General features: G+C 40.3%; 1 protein-coding gene across 3 annotated transcripts; it reads left to right on the plus strand.

Annotated features, from left to right (window-relative positions):
- Positions 1 to 1,842: 1,842 nt before the first annotated feature.
- On the plus strand, positions 1,843 to 19,349 carry ldlrap1a (low density lipoprotein receptor adaptor protein 1a). Of its 3 annotated transcripts, none has more exons than XM_031287219.2 (10): positions 1,843 to 2,086; positions 8,097 to 8,239; positions 9,501 to 9,613; positions 10,528 to 10,642; positions 12,542 to 12,614; positions 13,152 to 13,247; positions 15,182 to 15,309; positions 15,637 to 15,671; positions 15,942 to 15,973; positions 18,394 to 19,349. In XM_031287219.2, the coding sequence occupies exons 1-9, from the start codon at positions 2,002 to 2,004 to the stop codon at positions 15,943 to 15,945; spliced, it is 792 nt and encodes a 263-aa protein (XP_031143079.1). In that variant the 5' UTR covers positions 1,843 to 2,001; the 3' UTR covers positions 15,946 to 15,973; positions 18,394 to 19,349. The 3 variants fall into 3 exon arrangements, with proteins under 3 accessions (XP_031143079.1, XP_031143077.1, XP_031143078.1); XM_031287218.2 differs by lacking the exon at positions 15,942 to 15,973 and adding an exon at positions 3,954 to 4,071 and having other exon boundaries at positions 1,868 to 2,086; XM_031287217.2 differs by lacking the exon at positions 15,942 to 15,973.
- The last annotated feature ends 415 nt before the right edge of the window (positions 19,350 to 19,764 follow it).

Here is a 19,764-nt window from a genome sequence, read left to right on the forward strand (position 1 = left end):
ATCTTTGTTAAGTGTCATGATCTGTGTGTCTAGTTTTCATCCTCCCCGAAATAATCACTGCGTGATGCACAACATTTGGGATGTCAAAACAAAGAAACTCAATTCCTGAGGACAAATTAGGAAAGACCTTGTGAGAGTACAAATTGACTTTTCTACCTTAAAGATGCCCTGCCACACAAAATCGTTTTTACTTGTATTTTTTTGAAATATGTTAGGTATGTGTTTGTGTTATGTCGTGAATGTGAAAATGAACTGCTACCTCCTCTTTTAGGTCTAGTAGCCACTGAAAAGAAATAAGTGAAGAAATCAGGCTAATTACAAAAGCTGGGCAGTCTGACATGGTGTTGCCTGAGCTCATTACTATTCATGAGCTCGCCCAGTTGCGCTTGGTAAAGGATGCTGATAGCCAGGCTCTCATTGGCTAGCTGTTAGCCAATCAGAGTCAAGCAGCTTAGCTCGTTGAATATTAATGAGAACTGGCACAAATCAAGCTGAGTCTGCCTGCAGGCTTTCTATACCACGCTAGAATGGCTTGAAACAAGGTAACCAAGGCATTTTTTTTTCCACAAAAAAATGTTACAGAGTCCATGGTTGAACTTCAGACATTACCACAAAGTAATGAAATATGTGTGGCAGGACACCTTTAATTGCCAGATTTCATAATTCAGAAGTTGCATGCATTTCCACGTAGCCGACAACTTATACACGTTTCAAGCATTTAGTTTATCTTGTCACCTCCCAGACCTGTGGCCCGTTTCAGAAAGCAGCTTTAGTGAAAACTCTGAGTTTGTTAACCCCGAGATAAGGGAAACTCTGGGTTTTCCGTTTCAGAAAGGGAGGTTAATCAAACCTGAGAGAGAGGGGTAACTCCAGCCCGTTTCAGAAAGAGAGGTAACTTAACTTCTGAGTCAGTTACTATGGTAACTGTGAACCTAACCTGGTCGGGAGCAGGTTTATGTTCTATGTTAAACTCTATGTTTAACGCATTCAATTGTTAGGAAGACAAAACAACCAAATAGGCCTTTTTTCATAGAAATCTTCAAATTATAGAGCTGCTTTGTCATACAGGTTGTTTTTTTTTTAAAGATTATTTTTTGGGCTTTTTCTGCCTTTATTTTGATAGGACAGCTAGGTGAGAAAGGGGAGAGAGAGGGGGAAGACATGCAATAAATCGTCACAGGTCGGATTCGAACCCTGGACCTCTGCGTCGAGGCATAAACCTCTCAGTACATGTGCGCCTGCTCTACCATTGAGCCAACCCGGCCACATCATACAGGTTCTATTTAGGCCTATGTGTCTGTCATAATGGACTGACGTAAATGTTAGGTACATTTTTCAGCTGCTCAGGTTCAGGAAGATAATGCTGTACAAGCTTTATTCATGTCATTTACTTAGACCAAAAGAGTACTAGACTACTTAGACTTAAAGAGAGAACGTAGAAACATACATCAATACATATTAAAGTCAGAAAATGCATGTTTTTTTCTTTATTATGCCATGTAATGAAATAACAACATTCTGAAATAATTGTCAACAAAGTAGGTTACAATAGAGGAAACGTATGCTCAAGCTGTGCTCATTACAGTATGAAGATACCAAACCAGTATAGCCTATAATGGATTTCTCCTAATCTACTTTCTGAGCAGCATTATTCCAAAACCAAGGGTGTTGAATACACTGACACAATGGTAATAAAACAAATCCACACGAATTAGGAAATAACATAATGAAAATGAATTTGTGGTGTTTACTTAGTATGTATGTTTTCGTATCACCTGAACGGTCTCTAATGTCCCATTAAATCCAAACGCAGCATTACTTCTCTGGTGGGCTTGTTGCTTGTTCACGTGCGCTGACCTCATAAATAGCGGGATTTCTGACAGCACAGGAAGGCACCACAAGTCCATCCTCCCCATCAGCAGTCTGGTCAACAACATTTCTCCTGCAAGACTCACGAGTAAACTTCACCGACTCTTCACCACCGCATTTTAAAACACCGACATGGATGCCCTCAAGTCGGCTGGGAGAGCCATTATCCGGAGCCCAAGTATGGCGAAACAGTCCTGGACTGCCGGCAGACACAGAAGTAAGAAGCAATTGTTAACTTGACAGAAAAACGTAGCTAGACACAAGGGTTTTAACCTTTAGGCTACATTTTTTTAGTTTCACCTGGGCCAAAAGTTGACTTCTGCTTACCGCTGTGCCCATTTTACTTTAAACACCCCAGTGACGAATATCGGATATAAATAACGTTACATTTGTGAGCTAACTTTACCAAAGTTTAGCGTTTTGTTTCAAAGGCGAAACGTTGCAAAATAGTATTATGTTGTTGCCCCCCCCCCCCGTGTTGGACTGTTGTAGCAAAGTTTCAAAGATTAATGTTGACATATTTTAACTTGCGTAGGTAACGTTACGTCTCATTTTGTTTGACAAAGGGATTAAAAATGCTACTTTTTAAGAAGCGATTTTTTTTTTTTTGTTCAGGTATTTTGTTCTGTTTTGTGCAAAATATGTACTTTATCCCATGGAGACTGAGTGAGTCTGTTTACATTGCGGTTTATCCTGTTTCAGGAATTTTCCGGAAATAATTGTTATTTCGAAACCAGGCAGACTTAAGTAGACCACAGCACCAACATAAAGTGTTTCTGTGACAAATATGATTTTTATTGAACATTTTTTAAGTTCTCTGACCTCAGTGGTCACATGTTTTAGGAGCAGTGCCTTGTGTTGCTTGTTATTTTACTGACTACAGCAGTCTTTTGGATTTGTGGCTAATCCCAACCTTCCAGAACACCCCTCTTTTCATCCAGCTTCCAGAGAAAGTGCAGAGTTCAGGGTCAGTAATACTAGAATTTACAGGGATTTTTTTTTTTTGTGTCTTGCTCAAGGGCCCTTCAGTAGGTCAGGAACTTGCCCACACTGCAACATTAACATGAAACTATTTTAAAGCACTCTGGTGCCCATTGTAGGACTCAAGGGCCACTTTGTAAGATAAATCTCACTTGATCCTGGCTGTAAAGTTCTGGGGAGTGACTGGGTGGCTTAGACAGCCTGAAAGCGCCCCTGCCTGTAACCATTAGGGCAAGCCAGGAATGCTAAGAGTCAGTCAGTGCAAGGTTCCTGTTAGCTTGAGTTCAAGCAGGTCTATTTTAAATTCCATCAGAGACCCCATTACAAAGCATACTGTATATGATCATTAGAAAATACAGGGTGGATTACATAAATATCCTCCGTTACTATATGTAACCTTAGCTCACCTGGAAAAATAGAAAGGCCTCGGGGAGTTTGAGATACACTCTTACATGCAGACTGATATCTTGCTAGCACATTTCTGTGTTAATGGATGAGGGTCACATGTTAATGTATTTACTTTACTATCAGTGCCTGCAGTTACATGGGCCAACCTTTGTCATTCTAAATGAGATCAATACAAATTGATAATTCCATGGAATGTATTTGCAATAATTGACCGATGTACTGTAAACATGTCCTGTTAGAACGCCCGACTGTAAACAATAGGAAAGCACAGTTCCTGCATGCCCAACCCGCGTGGAGCCCTTTGCACCATCACTTTTTATTATGAAGCAACACAGAATACTGTAATAACTGGGCATTTAAATGTTAAACCCAAACCCCTTTTTATTTATTGTAAAGGTTTTAAACCAGCTTGTAAAATGTCTCTAATTTATCCGGACTGAGGTGTTTTTGAGAGGCATTGTTACTTTTGTTGGGCTCTTACTTTGATAATTAGTTAAATTAAAAGCTTCCTGTGAATGCAGCTAGTGACCCACTTGTTATAGAAGAATTGTAGTATAGGTTACCAGGTCTTCTTTAGACTGCAGGGCACACATTCCTCACCAGCGCTGACCCATATCGCCCATGTCAGACTGCCAAGTCTGACTCTAGCCTATGGGACAAAGTCGGGATCAACCTACATTTTTGTATCTTTTCAGGGGCTTGACCAGACGGCAAAGCAACAGGGCTGTTGCACCTGAGGTCCAGCATTTCACACAGATATTGCCATTAATGGGGCTCTATTGGCTTAGACACTCAACTTCACGTCTGCCTACCGTGAGTGAGTTTGCATTGAGGAAAAACCTATTCAAGCGCATGGGGACTACGCCATTTTTTTTAAATGGTAAAGGCCTCCCCGCTCCTTATCCACTTCTCTGCTCTCATTGCCCGGTTTGGTCGCCCTAGACGACCCTCACCGGCACACTGCCAGTGTTGGGGACCAGCCAGAGGGTGCTTGTATGCAGCAAAAGAGCCTTTCTCTTGAGACCTTCTCAAATAGAAGCATGTGATAATGCCAGCACACACTCATGGTCCCATTGGCAAAGCATTGCCACAATGGCAATATTTCTATCTGATTTATGAAGTAGTTATATCACCTAAGCATGCCATTTGCTCTCCAGGTAGCTCTTTTACTTCGGCGAGGATTCTGCTTATGGATTAGGCTTTTCCCCTTCTATTTCCACTGTTACTCTCCCACTATCAGTCAGACACTCTGCTGGCAACGTGGTCTTTTTGATGGCTGTAACTTTGCCTCCATAACGTCTAGAACCAAAACCCTTCTGGCAATAAGAACCATACATGGGATTAATGTATTTCCCCCTGGTCTCAGATGCAGCAGGTGGTATCTGACGCAGTAGGCTAGATTATTCAGACTCAACCTTGTTTTCTGATTAGATGTGATTTGAAGGCCACCAGTCAGACTCAGAGACAGTAAGGCTAGCTTCCAGGCCTGGTAGGAGGAGTCTGTTTTGCATTGTAACAGTTGTGGAAGTTAGTCTACTTTTGAATTCAGCTCTGTTAACATTACAGCCTGATAAGTGAACTTGAGGCTAAATGCCTCTGAAATGTTTGTTTAACTTTTTTGCAGCTGCAGAGACTTCCACACAAACACGTTATCACTTTTTTTTTCTCTTTTTCTGCATCCATCAGTAGAATCCGGCACTTCAACTCAGATGAATTTGGATTCCTTGAAACCTGATTTTGGAGCTGTGTGTGATGTAGGTCATCGGATTTAAAAGAAAAGTTAAATGGTGACAGAAGTTTTTTTTTTTTTTTTATAAAATAAAAAAGGTTATGTGGCTCAAAGTCTTGGATCGGTCCTAAGTTGTAGGGCCACACTTGGTGGTTTCCACAGTGATTCAGTGTTTGGTGGAGACACACAAATCAGACAGAACGTGAATTGCCTGTCAGTTGGACCCTTTTGGATCAGCACGTTTGCTGTCGCAGTGTTCAACAAAGGCTTTCTTTTTGCACTTTGATACATGCAATGGATACTCATCCATTAGTGTTGGACTTGATAGATGACTAGGGAGCTGAGAACTGGGGTGTTTTATCTTTCCTTTTTGCCTTCCTCTCTTATCCAAGACAAGGCAACTCTTTTTCATTCTCCTAACATTAACAGATGGTGAGGTTGACTTGTATTTACAGCAGGGTCAGATGGTTTTACTTGGTCTCAGTTCACACATGAACACAGCTGTTTCCTCTCAGGTGTCCCAGTTGCTGACCTTTGATCACAAAGTCCTCCCTAATTCTCTGGCTGAGCGGTGCCTGGTACTGTACCTGCGCTGTTATGTTCCCACAGCCCCATGTTCCCACAGCCCTGTGTTCCCACATTAACACTAACCCTAACCCTAACATAGGGCTGTGGGAACATGGGGCCTAATTTTAAGAAAAATCTTAGAAATGTGGGAACATGTACGGTTTTTCTTACTGGGAGTTATATCAGTTGATGTTTTCAATGCTGACCAAAGATATATTTTACGTGTATTACTACTAATTGCCAAAAAAAACATTACTGCTAATTGGAAGTCTGTGAAATCACCAACTGTAACTGAATGGAAACGGAGACTAAAACAGACTTATATGATGGAAAAAATGACTGCATCATTACAATTGAAATCTGACCTTTTTAAATCAGATGGCACATGGTTAAAGAATATTTAAATCGATAAATTAAAATAATTTTTTTTTTTTATACATTATATATTTTATATCATTATATGGCTGTATATTATTGTATCTTGTTTGAGATGTGAACATTCATATTAGGTGCAGAGATAGATATATATATATATATATATATATATATATATATATATATATATATATATATATATATATATATATATATATATATATATATATACACACACACACACACAAAAAATATTATTTGTCTCTGTATTATTCTTGTTATTTTATCACTTGTCTCAGATAATGTTCCTTTTGTTTCGTTCTGTGAAAAATATAAATAAAAAGTTCTAAAAAAAAAAAAAAAGAAATGTGGGAACATAGGGCTGACCCCATTTTTTTCAGACCCATTGACCATTCAGCGCTGTCCTTTTCCCACTATGGTGGCTCTGACCTGACTGACCACAGTTATTTTGGGGTTTCGTTGTTCCATTAAGTTTGGTACGTTTTGACTCGTCTCTGCCAGTGACATGTCATGAAGTGACTTCTCATGAAATTTGGTACAGCGCTACCATGGCTGTGTAGACTCTTTTGTCTTGTCTTGTTCTGATGTACCTGTCCGTTGAGGCTTTCACAGTAGAGTGCAGATAGAAAAACGTGTTAAGCTGGAACTTATTCATCATGGACATGAAATCAGTGGCATCCAAAAATGTATTAACAACGCAGTTTTAAACTTAAGACATTTTTAATGGAGGGTTTTTCACATAGTGGTGTAAAAGTTTGATGGATTTTGGCCTTTTTAAAGAATCATCTTTCAGCTGCAGTCCTCCTTCCAGAGTTTTTCATAGGAAATGACTCATTCTGATACATTTGAATGCACCAATTTATGGTGGAAACGTCTTTATTTATGTGAAGGAAAACACAAAATTCAGGAGGCAGGTGACATTTAAAAAATAAAGGATATAAGGGAATATAATGCAGTAAGGGGCATTTGACATCAGGGACCTGGGCCCGGGTCAGAGTACACTTGACCCCCAAAGTACCGTTTGTTTGATTAGTGTGAACATTGCATACCGTACCTTGGCTTGGCTTGTAAACACCAATTATACCAAAACAAGGAAGTGGACTACTATTTAACGAGAAGTTTTTAACCAGTTATAAAACTGTCTCAACTGCGAGTTGACTGCTGGAAGTCAAAGACGTTTTGGTGCGGGTGATTTTCCTTTGGTCCTCTTTGAGGGGGCGCCTAAAAGGAAAGAAATGGAGGAAAAACCCTTCCTTCCTTCCTTCCTTCCTTCCTTCCTTTATAGTGTTTGTGTGTGTGTGAACATGTGTCTGCATGAGTATGTGGTATGCACCACATCCCAGAGGAGGTGAATGCTTGGAGGATGGATTTCTAGGTAATGGGGGGGATGTTTTTCTGCTCTTACCTTCCCTAACCCCTCTCCCCTCCTTTTTCGTTCTCTGAGGAAATCTCTGTAAACACAGCCAGAGGGTCAGGGCCAGCTGCCACCACACACAAACTGATAAGAAAGAAACAACATGGAGATAGCAGCTGTTCCTTCACCGGTTTACACTCCTCATTCTTTTTCAGGGAACATATCAGTGCTAACATTTGAACACAAAGGTCGAAAACCCCTAATGTACTTTTCCGAGGGACATCTAATGGCCTAGTTTGGTTTGGATTGATCTGTTATGTTACTTTGAGAAAAGGAAACTTATGCTTCCCTCTTATCACAGTCTTTCAGATTCCACGTATACTTGCTCCTAACTCTTTACCTATTTGTTTATTGTCAAGCCCTAAAAGTTGTTTTGGAGTTGAAATATTTACTTGACAGTACCTCTGACCTAGATACCCTGTTTTGCCTTTCCACTTCAGGGAGCGAGCAGATGAAATGTCTGAACTTTTAAGTTCAACACGGGCTGTTTACATTTCCTCCTAATTTGTGTTTTTCTCAAATGCCCTTTGAATGTTCTCACGATCAACGCTGTTTATTTTTGGACCTGAAGTGGAAGGGAAGGAAGGCATGTCGTAGCGTCTCTGAAAGTGTAACCAACAAACGTGATGTTTTTAACTCGATGCTTGGGTCCACACGAGAGCGTGGTTAGCAAACAGTTTTCCTGTCGATCAATTGATTGACCCACTTTTCCCTAAAAATGTTTCTCCGTAGAGCTCCCAGAGAATTGGACTGACACGCGGGAGACCGTCGTAGAGGGGATGACGTTTAATCTTCGTCACCTCGGCATGACGCTAGTGGACCAGCCCAAGGGAGAGGAGCTGTCCGCTGCTGCAGTTAAGAGGATCGTTGCCACGGTGAGAGTTAGGCCTCTTTCACGCTGGCTGCGTGGCGTGTCCGCTCCCATGTTAACAGGTTAGAGCTTTCACACTGCCTACGTTACACACGCGGCTCGAGCCACGCCAAAAACGCGTGCGTGCTAGAAATAGGACCGATGCCTATTTTTCACACGACACTCAAGCGTGTTGGGAGCGTTTCCAGGCAAAATAGAATAGGAAAAGATGTTTATATGTCATTTTGACAGGAATACATTTAATAAATGACATTTTGATGTTTGAAAGTCTCTAGGTTTTGACATAAATGCAGATATAAATGTAATTTAAAAAATATAATAATAAATTATTGATTTTCAAATATTTCACCTGTCAATACAGAACGAAATATTCTGTAGCCTATTTTGCCGTCAATACTGCCGACGTTGTCTTTGCTATTATCAAATCAGTATATGTATATCAATGGGAAACATACATGTGTACAGACAAGGCTAGCAGCAGCAGCAGCAGCAGCGCTGCATCAGACATGTTTCTGATGTGCAAAGACATTGAAAACGTCACGCAGCCACCACGCTCACGCCACACAGCCAGTGTGAAAGAGGCCCTAGTGTAACAATGACCATGTCATTCAGGATGTCATAGAGTCCACATTATGGCTGGGGAGTCTCCCTGTGATTTTTTTATATTTTTATATAGATAGATAGATAGATAGATAGATATGATTTTTTATTTTTTTTTTAACCAGTTTTGTTAATTTGGATTTCATTTACCTAAGCGTAATATACATTTTTGTTTTTCAAATTGTCAGAAATAAGATTCCTGACAAATCAGGCAACACAGACCCATTGCCTTTACTGTACGTGGACCTGGACCTAACTGTTGTGCCTTCCCCCTCCAAATAGCCCATTCCGAGCCAAGAAAAACCCTGCTTGGATTGGATGGACTTTTTTCAATACCAATTTTATGAAATCCATTTCAACAAAAAAGAAATTACAACATTACACATTGCGGCACAAATATTTTTATTTATTTTTCAGCTCCTGCTATGTGAGCCCTGTCTCTGTGTGTAACGTAGTAACGAGTTTTTCCTGCGTGTCTCTGTGACGTGTAACGCCAGACAGCCAATCAGCGTTATCAATTATGTCTGTTACATTTCTTCATTTCCCACATTTCTTCATTTCCCGCTTCTAAAGCCACTGTACCAATGTACTTTGCCTGATCCCATAGTTCAACACACTAACATTCTATTAAACAAACTCTTCTGTGATAATTGTCTCTGTAACAGGCTAAAGCTATTGGGAAGAAGCCTAAGAAGGTTGCTCTCAAAGTTTCCCCACGGGGAATCGTCCTGTACGACCGCTTGACCGATAAACTCCTGGAAAACGTCTCCATATACAGGTAAGTTAAGAGCAGCTCGGCGTTTGCAGATAAATGTCTAATTGACGGCGTCATTGCACTTCTGAAACTGCTAAATGCAAGTTCACAGCCTTATAAGACCGTCGCTGTGTAGTTGATGTGGCACGTTGTAGTTGATGTGGTAATTCATAATGCTTCTGCTCCTCCTCCTCCTGAAAATATTTGTTACACTCTGCTCTGAAAAAACAACACGGGTAACTAGATCAGCCACAAGGGCGAATGTAGTCTTCCACAATGCTAAACTGCATTTGGGGGGCGACATCATTCTTTTTTTGTGGCTATAAATCAGTGGAATACTCTTCCTACAGAGCTAATTTCATGTTTATCAGTCTTTCAAGCCCCCAACGTCTCCTTACAGGCAGCGCTGCCTGGAAGGCACTAGGATTAGGCAGTGGTTAGGGTTAGGTGCCTTGAAGTCAACAGTCGCAGTGCTGCCTGGAAGGAGACGTTGGGGGCTTAAAACACCATCGAGCTAATTTCATGCACTTAATTTCATGCACTAACTTGCACTCATTCTCACGCTTAGCAAAGCATTGGTTGTTAACAAAGCACCAGTGAATTGATGTGCTAAATTACTGTGTTTATGGGAGGTCTAGTTCTAGCTCTAAATGGGGTGGGATAGGGGGACAATAATGTATGTAGATTGTTATGACTTTATGTATCTGTATTGTATACTTTACATACTTTGTCTGTATTTTATTGCGCCATCTACCTGCCCAGGGACTACGGGCGGATACTTGTAATTTGCTACAACCTGGCACAAGACATCTATTAATGTTTTTTTTTTTGCACTGTCCTTGTTCAAATAAATAAATTACAATTACGTTGCTTAGCCTGTGAACTCGCCTTGACTTCTTGATACACTGTCCCTCTAAACTGTCCCCTCTGGCTTGCAGAATATCCTACTGCACAGTGGACAAACTGCATGATAAAATGTTTGCTTATATCGCTCAAAACACCCTCAATGGGACCCTGGAGTGCCACGCTTACCTCTGCTCCAAAAGGAAAGTGGTGAGTTGACTACAGTATCAGTGTTTTAATTCATAATGCATATCATTTAAATTCCAATGCATATTTTATATTTTTTTTTAACTTGGTCGGCATCAGTTTATTTTGAATTTCTAACTCCCATGGTCCCATGGCATGAAAATCTCACTTTGAGGTTTTTTAACATTAATATGAGTTCCCCCAGCCTGCCTATGGTCCCCCAGTGGCTAAAAATGGTGATAGGTGTAAACCGAGCCCTGGGTATCCTGCTCTGCCTTTGAGAAAATGAAAGCTCAGATGGGCTGATCTGGAATCTTCCCAATATGTCATCATAAGGGGTTACCTCTCCTTTCTCTGCTTTGCCCATGGCAAGCTGGTCAAGACCACACCCTCAACTTCCACCTAGCCCCCCCCTCTCCTCCTCAATAGCATTTAAAGCTACAGACACAGAAATGGCACATACTAAGTAAAGCTCATTGTGGGACTGGCTCTAGTGGCTGTAATTCTGCACCAAGGCTGAATTTCAGGAAAGAGACTTCAGATACAGTATTAGGGGACCACTAAGACCTATATAAAAGAGACTTCAGATACAGTATTAGGGGACCACTAAGGTCTATATAAAAGAGACTTCAGATACAGTATTAGGGGACCACTGAGGTCTATATAAAAGAGACTTCAGATACAGTATTAGGGGACCACTAAGACCTATATAAAAGAGACTTCAGATACAGTATTAGGGGACCACTGAGGTCTATATAAAAGAGACTTCAGATACAGTATTAGGGGACCACTGAGGTCTATATAAAAGCATCCAAAAAGCAGCATGTCATAGGACCTTTTTTAAGTGTACCTTTTTTAGTCTGTAGTTTGATGGGGCGTAAACCTCTCTTTATGGTCGGGGGGGGGGGGGGGGTTATCTAATCTAGTTTTAGTTTCACTTCCCTGAGTTTGTGACCTCTTGATCCTTTAAAAACCTAAGACACCAAGCATGTCCCCATGTGCTTTTTACTCATCCAATTGCTTCTTTCTCCAAGGTGAGTAGACATCATTTATCCTGCTTTAACAGTGCTTTTCCTCGGGGCCTCCCTGACACCATAGTACTCCTTTCCCATCATCCATTCTTAACCCCTTGTGTTGTCTTCCCGTCAACCATGCAACTTTTTGTTTTTCTGGGTCAAAATTTAAAATTGAAACTTTTTTTTTTTTTTTTTTTTTTTCTTTTCAATGTTTAGTGTTTTTGCGACACTTTTGTCGCTTTCCTCGATGTTTGTCACTTTCTGCGACCTTTTTTGTTACTTTTGCCGACGTTTTTGAAGCTTTTGCCGACGTTTTTTGGTTGTTGTTTTTTTTTTAGCTTTTTCTGACATTTGTCTTGTAAAGAGTGTTGTATGGAACCATCCATGTTGTTTTTTTGTTTTTTTTTGACAATTTGGTTGAAAGAAACCCAAATTTCTGATATAGAAACTTTTTGAAAAAAATGGGTCAAATTTGACCCGAGGACAACAGTAGGGTTAAGAGGAAACCCTAGACATCCCGCTCACCAAACCCGTCTGTCATCTTCCTGTGCTCCTGTGTGTTGAAAACCAAGAGGGCACTTTTCATCTCATCTTACTTGCTTCCACACTCATCCCTTTCTCTCCCAGAATAACATGATAATACCCTACTTCCTTAGTACTTGCCTCTCTCTTATCGTGGTTATGGAGAATGGCGGTAACCTCTTTCTGTCCTCTGCTCTAACAGCTCTTCAGTCTCAGCACAGTTCACAACATCCTACTGTAGGTCTGCCTTGAGTGATCTGAAATGTATCCGGACATGAAATAGGATACACATTGAAGATCATGCCTATCATTCTGTTTATTCAGACTTGGGGTTGGTAATGCAGCCATGGTCTGTAACAACGTGTATTTTCCTTCTGTCTTCCAGGCTCAGGCAGTGGCTCTGACGGTAGCCCAGGCCTTCACAGTAGCTTTTGAACTCTGGCAAGTGGCCAAAGCAGGTAAGCACCACAGCAGTGAAGTACATTTACACAAGTACTGTACTTAAGTACACATTTGAGGTACTTGTACTTTACTTGAGGCTTTTCTTTTCGTGCCACTTTCTACTTCTGCTCCGCTACATTTCAGAGGGAAATATTGTCCTTTTTACTCCACTACATTAATCTGACAGCTTCAGTTACTAGTTACTTTACAAATTAAGATTTTCTCACATGAAACGCATGTAGTGTATTTATCATAAATTAAACTACCCAACAATATAAAGGCCTACAAGTCCAGCTGAATTGATTTTGAAGATTAAACACAGAACAGTTTGGATCGTTTCCAGTTTCTAAAATGTGAGGATTTTTCTGCATTGATTACTTTTTACTTTTACATTTTCCTGATGGTACTTGCATACTTTTAATTATTAGTACACACACACACACACACACACACTTGTGTTTGTATTGAATCAGCCTCGATGCTCCAAGGACGTTTCTATCTGCTGCAATAAACACGTTTTGGCCTGCTTGTGCAATGTCTCTCCTCTATTCTAGAGAAAGGGAAAAGAGTGAAGTCCGGTTCAGCTGGAGATGGCAGCAGTAGTTCCCATTCAGAGAGGTCCAACAGCCTGGGGAGTCTGAAAGGGACAGGTAAAAAAAACAAACAGTGGCGGCTGAAGCACACAAATCATTGGAGCCACAGTGTTTTTTTGTTTTTTTTCTTCATTTCTTTCATTCTTTTGCAGCGGAGTAATGACAGTTGAGCTCTTACAGTTTGAAACTGAGACTAGCAAGTTAAGCCGGGAAGCACTGCCCCCTTCTTTTCAGTGCCCATGTTAAATAATTGTTGTCTCTCCACACAGGACAGTCTATTTTTTTCTGCATTTGGCAAGCAAATCTGGCAAGAAAACCCACTGATGATCAATTATAAACAATATAAAAGACAGTATATATGATGTAAATGATTTGATTCTGATGAATGGTAAAGTTCTCTTCTTGCTTCTCGTCACCTTGGTTGACACGCGAGCTCTCGCTCCGAACCACTTTCAATGAATCTTATACACCCCTGCACCACTTATGTAATAAGACTCTTTTACGTCTTTGTCTTAACCGGTTGCATGTTTTCATAGAAAAGGAGCTTTACACACAACCTTATCACAGCTGAATATTTGACTGTAGTGTTACACATTTTATGTAGTCTCGATTTGCGTGGTCATTTACATTTAACGGGATGTATGTCTAGTTCAAGTAAAGTGCAGCACACCACAGTCAACTTTAATCAAATAAAATGTAATTTGGGCGCTTGGGTAGCTCACTTGGTAGAGCACGCGCCCATATGTACAGGTTTACTCCGACGCAGCGGCCGTGGGTTTGACTCTGCCCTGCGGCCCTTTGCTGCATGTCATTCCCCCCTCTCTCTACCCTTTCATGTCTCCAACTGTCCTATAAAAATAAAGGCCTAAAATGGCCAAAAATTATCTTAAAAAAAAAAAAAATAATAATAATTTCCCACTAAATTGTGGTTAGCGAAAATGCAAAGTGGCTAGTGAGTTTGGAAAACCACCAGCCACAGTGGCTGTTGAGCATTACAGTTAATGACAAGCCCTGCCTATAACCCCATGGCTGCAGAACCGAAACAAAGAATTACATAATAGATAAATAAAAAATAAAATCGTATTCCACCTTTTTACTTAGAAAATTAAAGGATGAGGATAGACCTTTTCCAATAAGGTTTAGGGCCTTTCTTCTGGTGTCACCCTGAGGCTACACTTTACATTTGTTGCTCCACTATTGGTCAAAAAAATCAGTTTTCTGTTATGTACTGACCTACAACCTAACAGGACGGCTAGACTTTTAGTCCCTTCAAAATTCACACAGATTACCTGTGTATACTTTTAACTAGGGATAGACCAATTATCTGCCCTGGCCGATTATCGGGCCGTTTTTTGGCAGTTTGCAGATCTAATCTATCAATAATCGGTATCTGCCTTGAAAAACCAGTATCGGTCGATCCCTATTTTTAACCCTTGTGTTGTCTTCCATTCAACCTTGCACCCGCGTCCTCCCCGGTCAAAACTGAAAATCGTCTTTTTCAACACTTTTTGAGCTTTTTTTTTTTTTTTTTCATGTTTTGGCGCTTTTTAAAAAGTTTTAAACGCTTCTTTTCACTGCCATGTATAAACACCGCTAACAAACCTCTAAGCTAACCTCATTTATAGGACAATACCTACTTCTTGATTTTAAAAAAAAAAAGCAGAAATTATGAATACTTTAGACTAATATTATAATATATAAAGGAAGGATAAGCACAGACTTGTATATGTCAACGTTCAGCGAGGATACTGTTTCGAAACATTGAATAAAACATCCAAAATTCAATGAAAGTAGAGATCCGATCTTTTGTTGGACTTGCAAAGCCCGTTGTATGGAATCATCCATGTTATTTTGGGGTAATTAAAATGAGGTTGTTAAAGAGAAACCCATATTCCTGATATAGATATTTTGAAAAACGGGTCAAATTTGACCCAAGGGTTAACAACAACAACAACAGCTAACGGCATGTCCTTTTCTCACCTCTCAAGTAGATGTTGCCACGGACAACCTATTGGACTTTGAGGACAGTGTGCATGTGTTGGTGGAGACCAATGGGAATGTAGAGGAGGATCAGCTGGATAACCGCAGGCCCTCTGAGACCAACAACAACTCTGCCTGGGTAAGAGCCTCACCTCCTCTGGCTCTATGTTGCACCTATGGACAAGTGAGGCGGTTTCAGCTCCCCTAAGTCTTCTCTAAACCATTTTCTCTTTGAGATTTAGACCGCAAGTCTTCTGTGTTTCAAGTTGATTTGCCTTTGAATGTATTAAGAACACCTCAAGTCATAAAGTTCAAACACAGTTGAAAATAACGTGCGATGTCTTAGATTCCGTTTTAAGTAGGTGTGTCTAAAATGTAGTTATATGAAACGGCATCACCACACATCTTTATATAATATTCACTGGGTGAATATTAAAGTTAATAATCTTCTTTTTCATCTTAACAGGGAATCGAAGATGGTTTGGATGAAGCCTTCTCCAGGTGAGATATTTGTCTTAATAGTTTAATTATTCAGTGAAATTAATTCTAGTTGATTCTGTCTGCTGCTTGTTAAAATAATACACCCCCCGCCCCCCCAACTCTGCCTTGTCAAATCCTTCAGCATACTGTAGTCAACTCTCACAATGCTTGGCTTTACAGCGCCACTTACTGACAATTTCAGTGTACTGCAGAATTTATTTTACATGAGAAATTAACTTGATAGCTAAACTGTAAACTGTCCTCAATCTATTGTGTGTTTTGTGTCTCCAGCTGAGCTCTGGATAGCTATGGTTCATGTCCAGGTAAAGTTGAGTACCACTGTCGGCTGTTACAAGCCCTTACTGTAGTGTTGTAGAGCCTAATTACAGTACTAACCTAACTGTAAGCCATTCCATTCATCCACCGCCAAACCCATTACCACTGTTCACAGCTCAGTAATGTAATCAATGGCTTCCTGTGTCCTTTTTTTTTTTTTTTTTTTTATTTCCTCCCTGATGGAATAATTGTCAACTGGGTTCAGAAAAGAAAGCTTATTCACAGTACTGAGTCTCAGTCAAAGTTAAAATGACATCCTTTCCCATCTCATATAACCAGACATCAGTGGTGTAGTCTACGTGATACGCAGGTATACGCAGTATACCCTCTAAGAAAGCTCCAGGATTTCCATATACCCACTTAAAAATGCCCAATGACACGCAACAACATACTTTCCATTATATTTTTGATATATTTTGAATTGTCATCAGTGTTTTTCTTTTTCGCAATAAAAGGTATTTCCACCGTAAATTGGTGCATAAGTCTATCCGAATACGGGAAATTAAGTTTTTGATGCTCAAAACTTCCCTGGGGGAGGACAACCAGACCCCCCGACTATGATATGCCCCCCACCCCCAGAGGCAGATTCTGGCATACACTCACTCACTCACTCACGGTCAAAAGTTTGGGGTCATCTTTCCAATGATATCAGGCGCACCCCAGAGTGTCAGAGTATATGGGAGCTGTACCACTTTTAATTTGGGTATGACGTTTAGACCAAAAAGCATGGAACCCTTTTGCAATTATGTAAACGCATACTGTAATCTGACAACTGCTGCCCTGATTAAAAAAAACAATGCAACTGATCTCAGCGGTATTCTGTCTGGAATGGAATGGAAATTTATAAGTGACCCCAAACTTTTGATCGGATACACACACACACACACACACACACACACACACACACACACACACACACACACACACACACCACTGCCAGAAATGGCTTCTTTTTTTCCTTCCTGATAACCCTCTTTATAGTCCGTTTGTCTCGACTGGACTGAATCAGTGGGAGTAATGGGACTTCGCTACACACACCGAGGGCTTTGCTGAGCAATTACTCTGTTTGTGGTCGCTGGTGTGGAAGTGTGAGCGAGCAGTGGGTCACTTAAGCCTAGTGAGAAATTAAACAACTTATCCCACGGATCGAGTGAACCGGATGTCTTGAAGTAATCCTGTTGACCTCCACCCCACTTATTATCCCAGAGAGGGGAAAAGGCAGTTTGCAGCCAAACCGAGGGATCTTAATTAGAAGAGAATGGAGGCTTTAGTTACACAAATGTGTCTGGGAGGTCTGAGCTGCTGTGGAGGCAGCATTAAAATCACTACTTGACCCCAAACTTCAAACAGAGGAACTAAGGAGCTAACGGCTATTCTGGCTGAGTGACATTAGGCCTGAAGTGAAAAAGAAGAGGACATCAAGTACTTGTGTTACCATCCCAAAAAAAAAAGCAGTCACACTGGCCTACGCTGTGAGCTAGAAAGCTCGTTCACCAGCTTGTTAGACCTCAGTTTTTTATTTCTATTCCTTTTACTAATTAGTTTATTTGACTTTCACTTAGCTAAGAAGATAATTTACCGCCTCCCGTGATGGTCTTACTCTGGGAAATGTTTGTATTAGAAATAATCATTATGAATAGACTCCCAGGCCTGTTGATTACGAGCCCTCATGTGATAAAAGAATGTAGTTTGTCTTAATAAGCCTCAGCAGTTTACTCCAGCTTCTGTGCGCTGGACAAATTCCTCCATAGTTACAAGTTCAACACCGAGAGACTTCTATGATGACCTCTGAACTCTGTATTTTGCTGTCTAGTAAAGTCTTCAGCCAATCCCTTGAACTGCCTTGCACATTGCAAATTTACACTTGAGACGTGTACATTTATGTATTTTACACATCGTTTTTTTTTAGATTATTTTTTTGGGGCCTTTTTAATGGACAGGACAGGTGAGAAAGGGGAGAGAGAGAGGGGAGGAAGACATGCAGGAAATCGTCACAGGTTGGAGTCGAACCCTGGACCTCTGCGTCGAGGCATAAACCTCTAAATATATATGCGCCTGCTCTACCGACTGAGCACACACACACACACACACACACAAAAACAATACTTTTATATTTCTTGTTTGTACCTATTTTAGCACTACCGTAGAAGCACGCCACATTGCATTTCATGACCCAATCCTTGAATCCTTAATGTTCACTAGCGCTCCAAAAGTCAGTCTGTGGCTGAAAAATGGTCACCAAAAAATGCCCCATTCACTCCAGTTTGAGTAACGTTTGCTAAAATCTACAGTGCGGTGAATAACACCAGCCTTATCCTTTTTTTTTAAACGGTTTAGCAAACCGTAACGGAGCCTATTTTATTTTTTCACATTATCCATTCATCCTTGTCTTCTCCCGTCTTCTCAGACTGGCAGTGTCACGTACTAACCCCCAGGTCCTGGAAATTGGGGTGACGCCCCAAGACTGGCTCACTGAACCCGACTGGGACACCACCAATGGAAACCCTTCCAACGATCTCAGCCCTTTCGGGGACGATATCTTCGGCTTCTGACCTCCACGACACAGCAGAGAAAGAGACGACAACTGAGGGGAGAATGGGTGTCTTTATGTCTTCCTATGAAGGCATCACTGTGCATTTAAGTCCATATGGGAATAAGTGTGGAGTTGTGAGATAACGTTTGGCCTCCTCACTTTGTTGTTGCACTCTTCACATGGACTGTTCTTCTGTTTTTTTTTTTTTTGTGGAAACAGAACGGGCTGCTGCCCCTGCACACCAAAGCAATAATTTCATCCTGTTTACGGTTACTGCATATGTCCTATTATTACACCGCAAACATTCTTACAAACCTATGTTTACCAAGTTCATCTTATGTCAGCATTTGTTGTCCTGTTTGCTTACATTGTTCTATTTCAGTAGCATCGTAATCAATGTTTTGTATATGTGTTTAGTTATAATTTATAGATTTGTAATTATTTTTTTTATGGATGAAGAGTAGGATTTAATTCAGACTGATGTACAGACTGTATCAACAGGCCTTCATAACAGTGGGACAATTGCACTGCAATGCCACACTGTATTAAGTTTGAATGGATGTAGTTATTGTGAGGATTTAGCCTTCCACCACCTTGGATTGTAAAGTGAAGATGTCTAAAATGTGAAAATCAAGCTAGTTGTATTTATACGAACCTTTTTGTAGCAGTGGACAAGTTGTTACAGGCGGTACTTTTTCACTGCAGTGTAACAGTGTTCTCTGGACGGAAGCCCAGATGTGTTCATGGTTATCAGATTCCATTGTGGCCATTTCATGTACATTATAATCCACCAGCATTATACAGAATTAAAATATTAAAATATATTCATAAAAAAAAAGAATTGACTCCTTTGGTACATAAATATAATGTATTAACAATACAGTGATTACATTCGCATACCAGCTGTATGTTAGATGGGGAACATATTGCCAAGGACAAAAAAGGAACTTTTAGACTAAAGTGTAAGTACATCTACAATTCCATGACTAACTGGTAAACTATCTGCAAATAAAGTAAACTACTAATAAACTAATAGTATGGCTACATACATAAGATGTACCTCCAGTCTTTAACATAACATTACATTAAAAATAAATTAGAACAGATTAAAATGTCCCACGAAAACTACTTAAAATACAACAAAACATAGAACATGTTTCAAAAGAATATAAGCAATGGCAACAAAACAACTTAAAAGCATAAAAGCAAGGTTAAAAAAAAAAAATAAGATCCATCTTAACAGTT

The sequence above is a fragment of the Sander lucioperca genome, chromosome 16 (assembly GCF_008315115.2).
Source record: "Sander lucioperca isolate FBNREF2018 chromosome 16, SLUC_FBN_1.2, whole genome shotgun sequence".
Lineage (NCBI taxonomy): Eukaryota > Metazoa > Chordata > Actinopteri > Perciformes > Percidae > Sander > Sander lucioperca.

Coding starts and splice junctions, on each gene's coding strand:
- ldlrap1a (XM_031287217.2), top strand. CDS start 2,002: ATGGATGCCCTCAAGTCGGCTGGGAGAGCCATTATCCGGAGCCCAAGT. Junction 2,087..8,096: donor GACTGCCGGCAGACACAGAA/GTAAGAAGCAAT, acceptor GTTTCTCCGTAG/AGCTCCCAGAGAATTGGACT. Junction 9,614..10,527: donor GAAAACGTCTCCATATACAG/GTAAGTTAAGAG, acceptor TCTGGCTTGCAG/AATATCCTACTGCACAGTGG.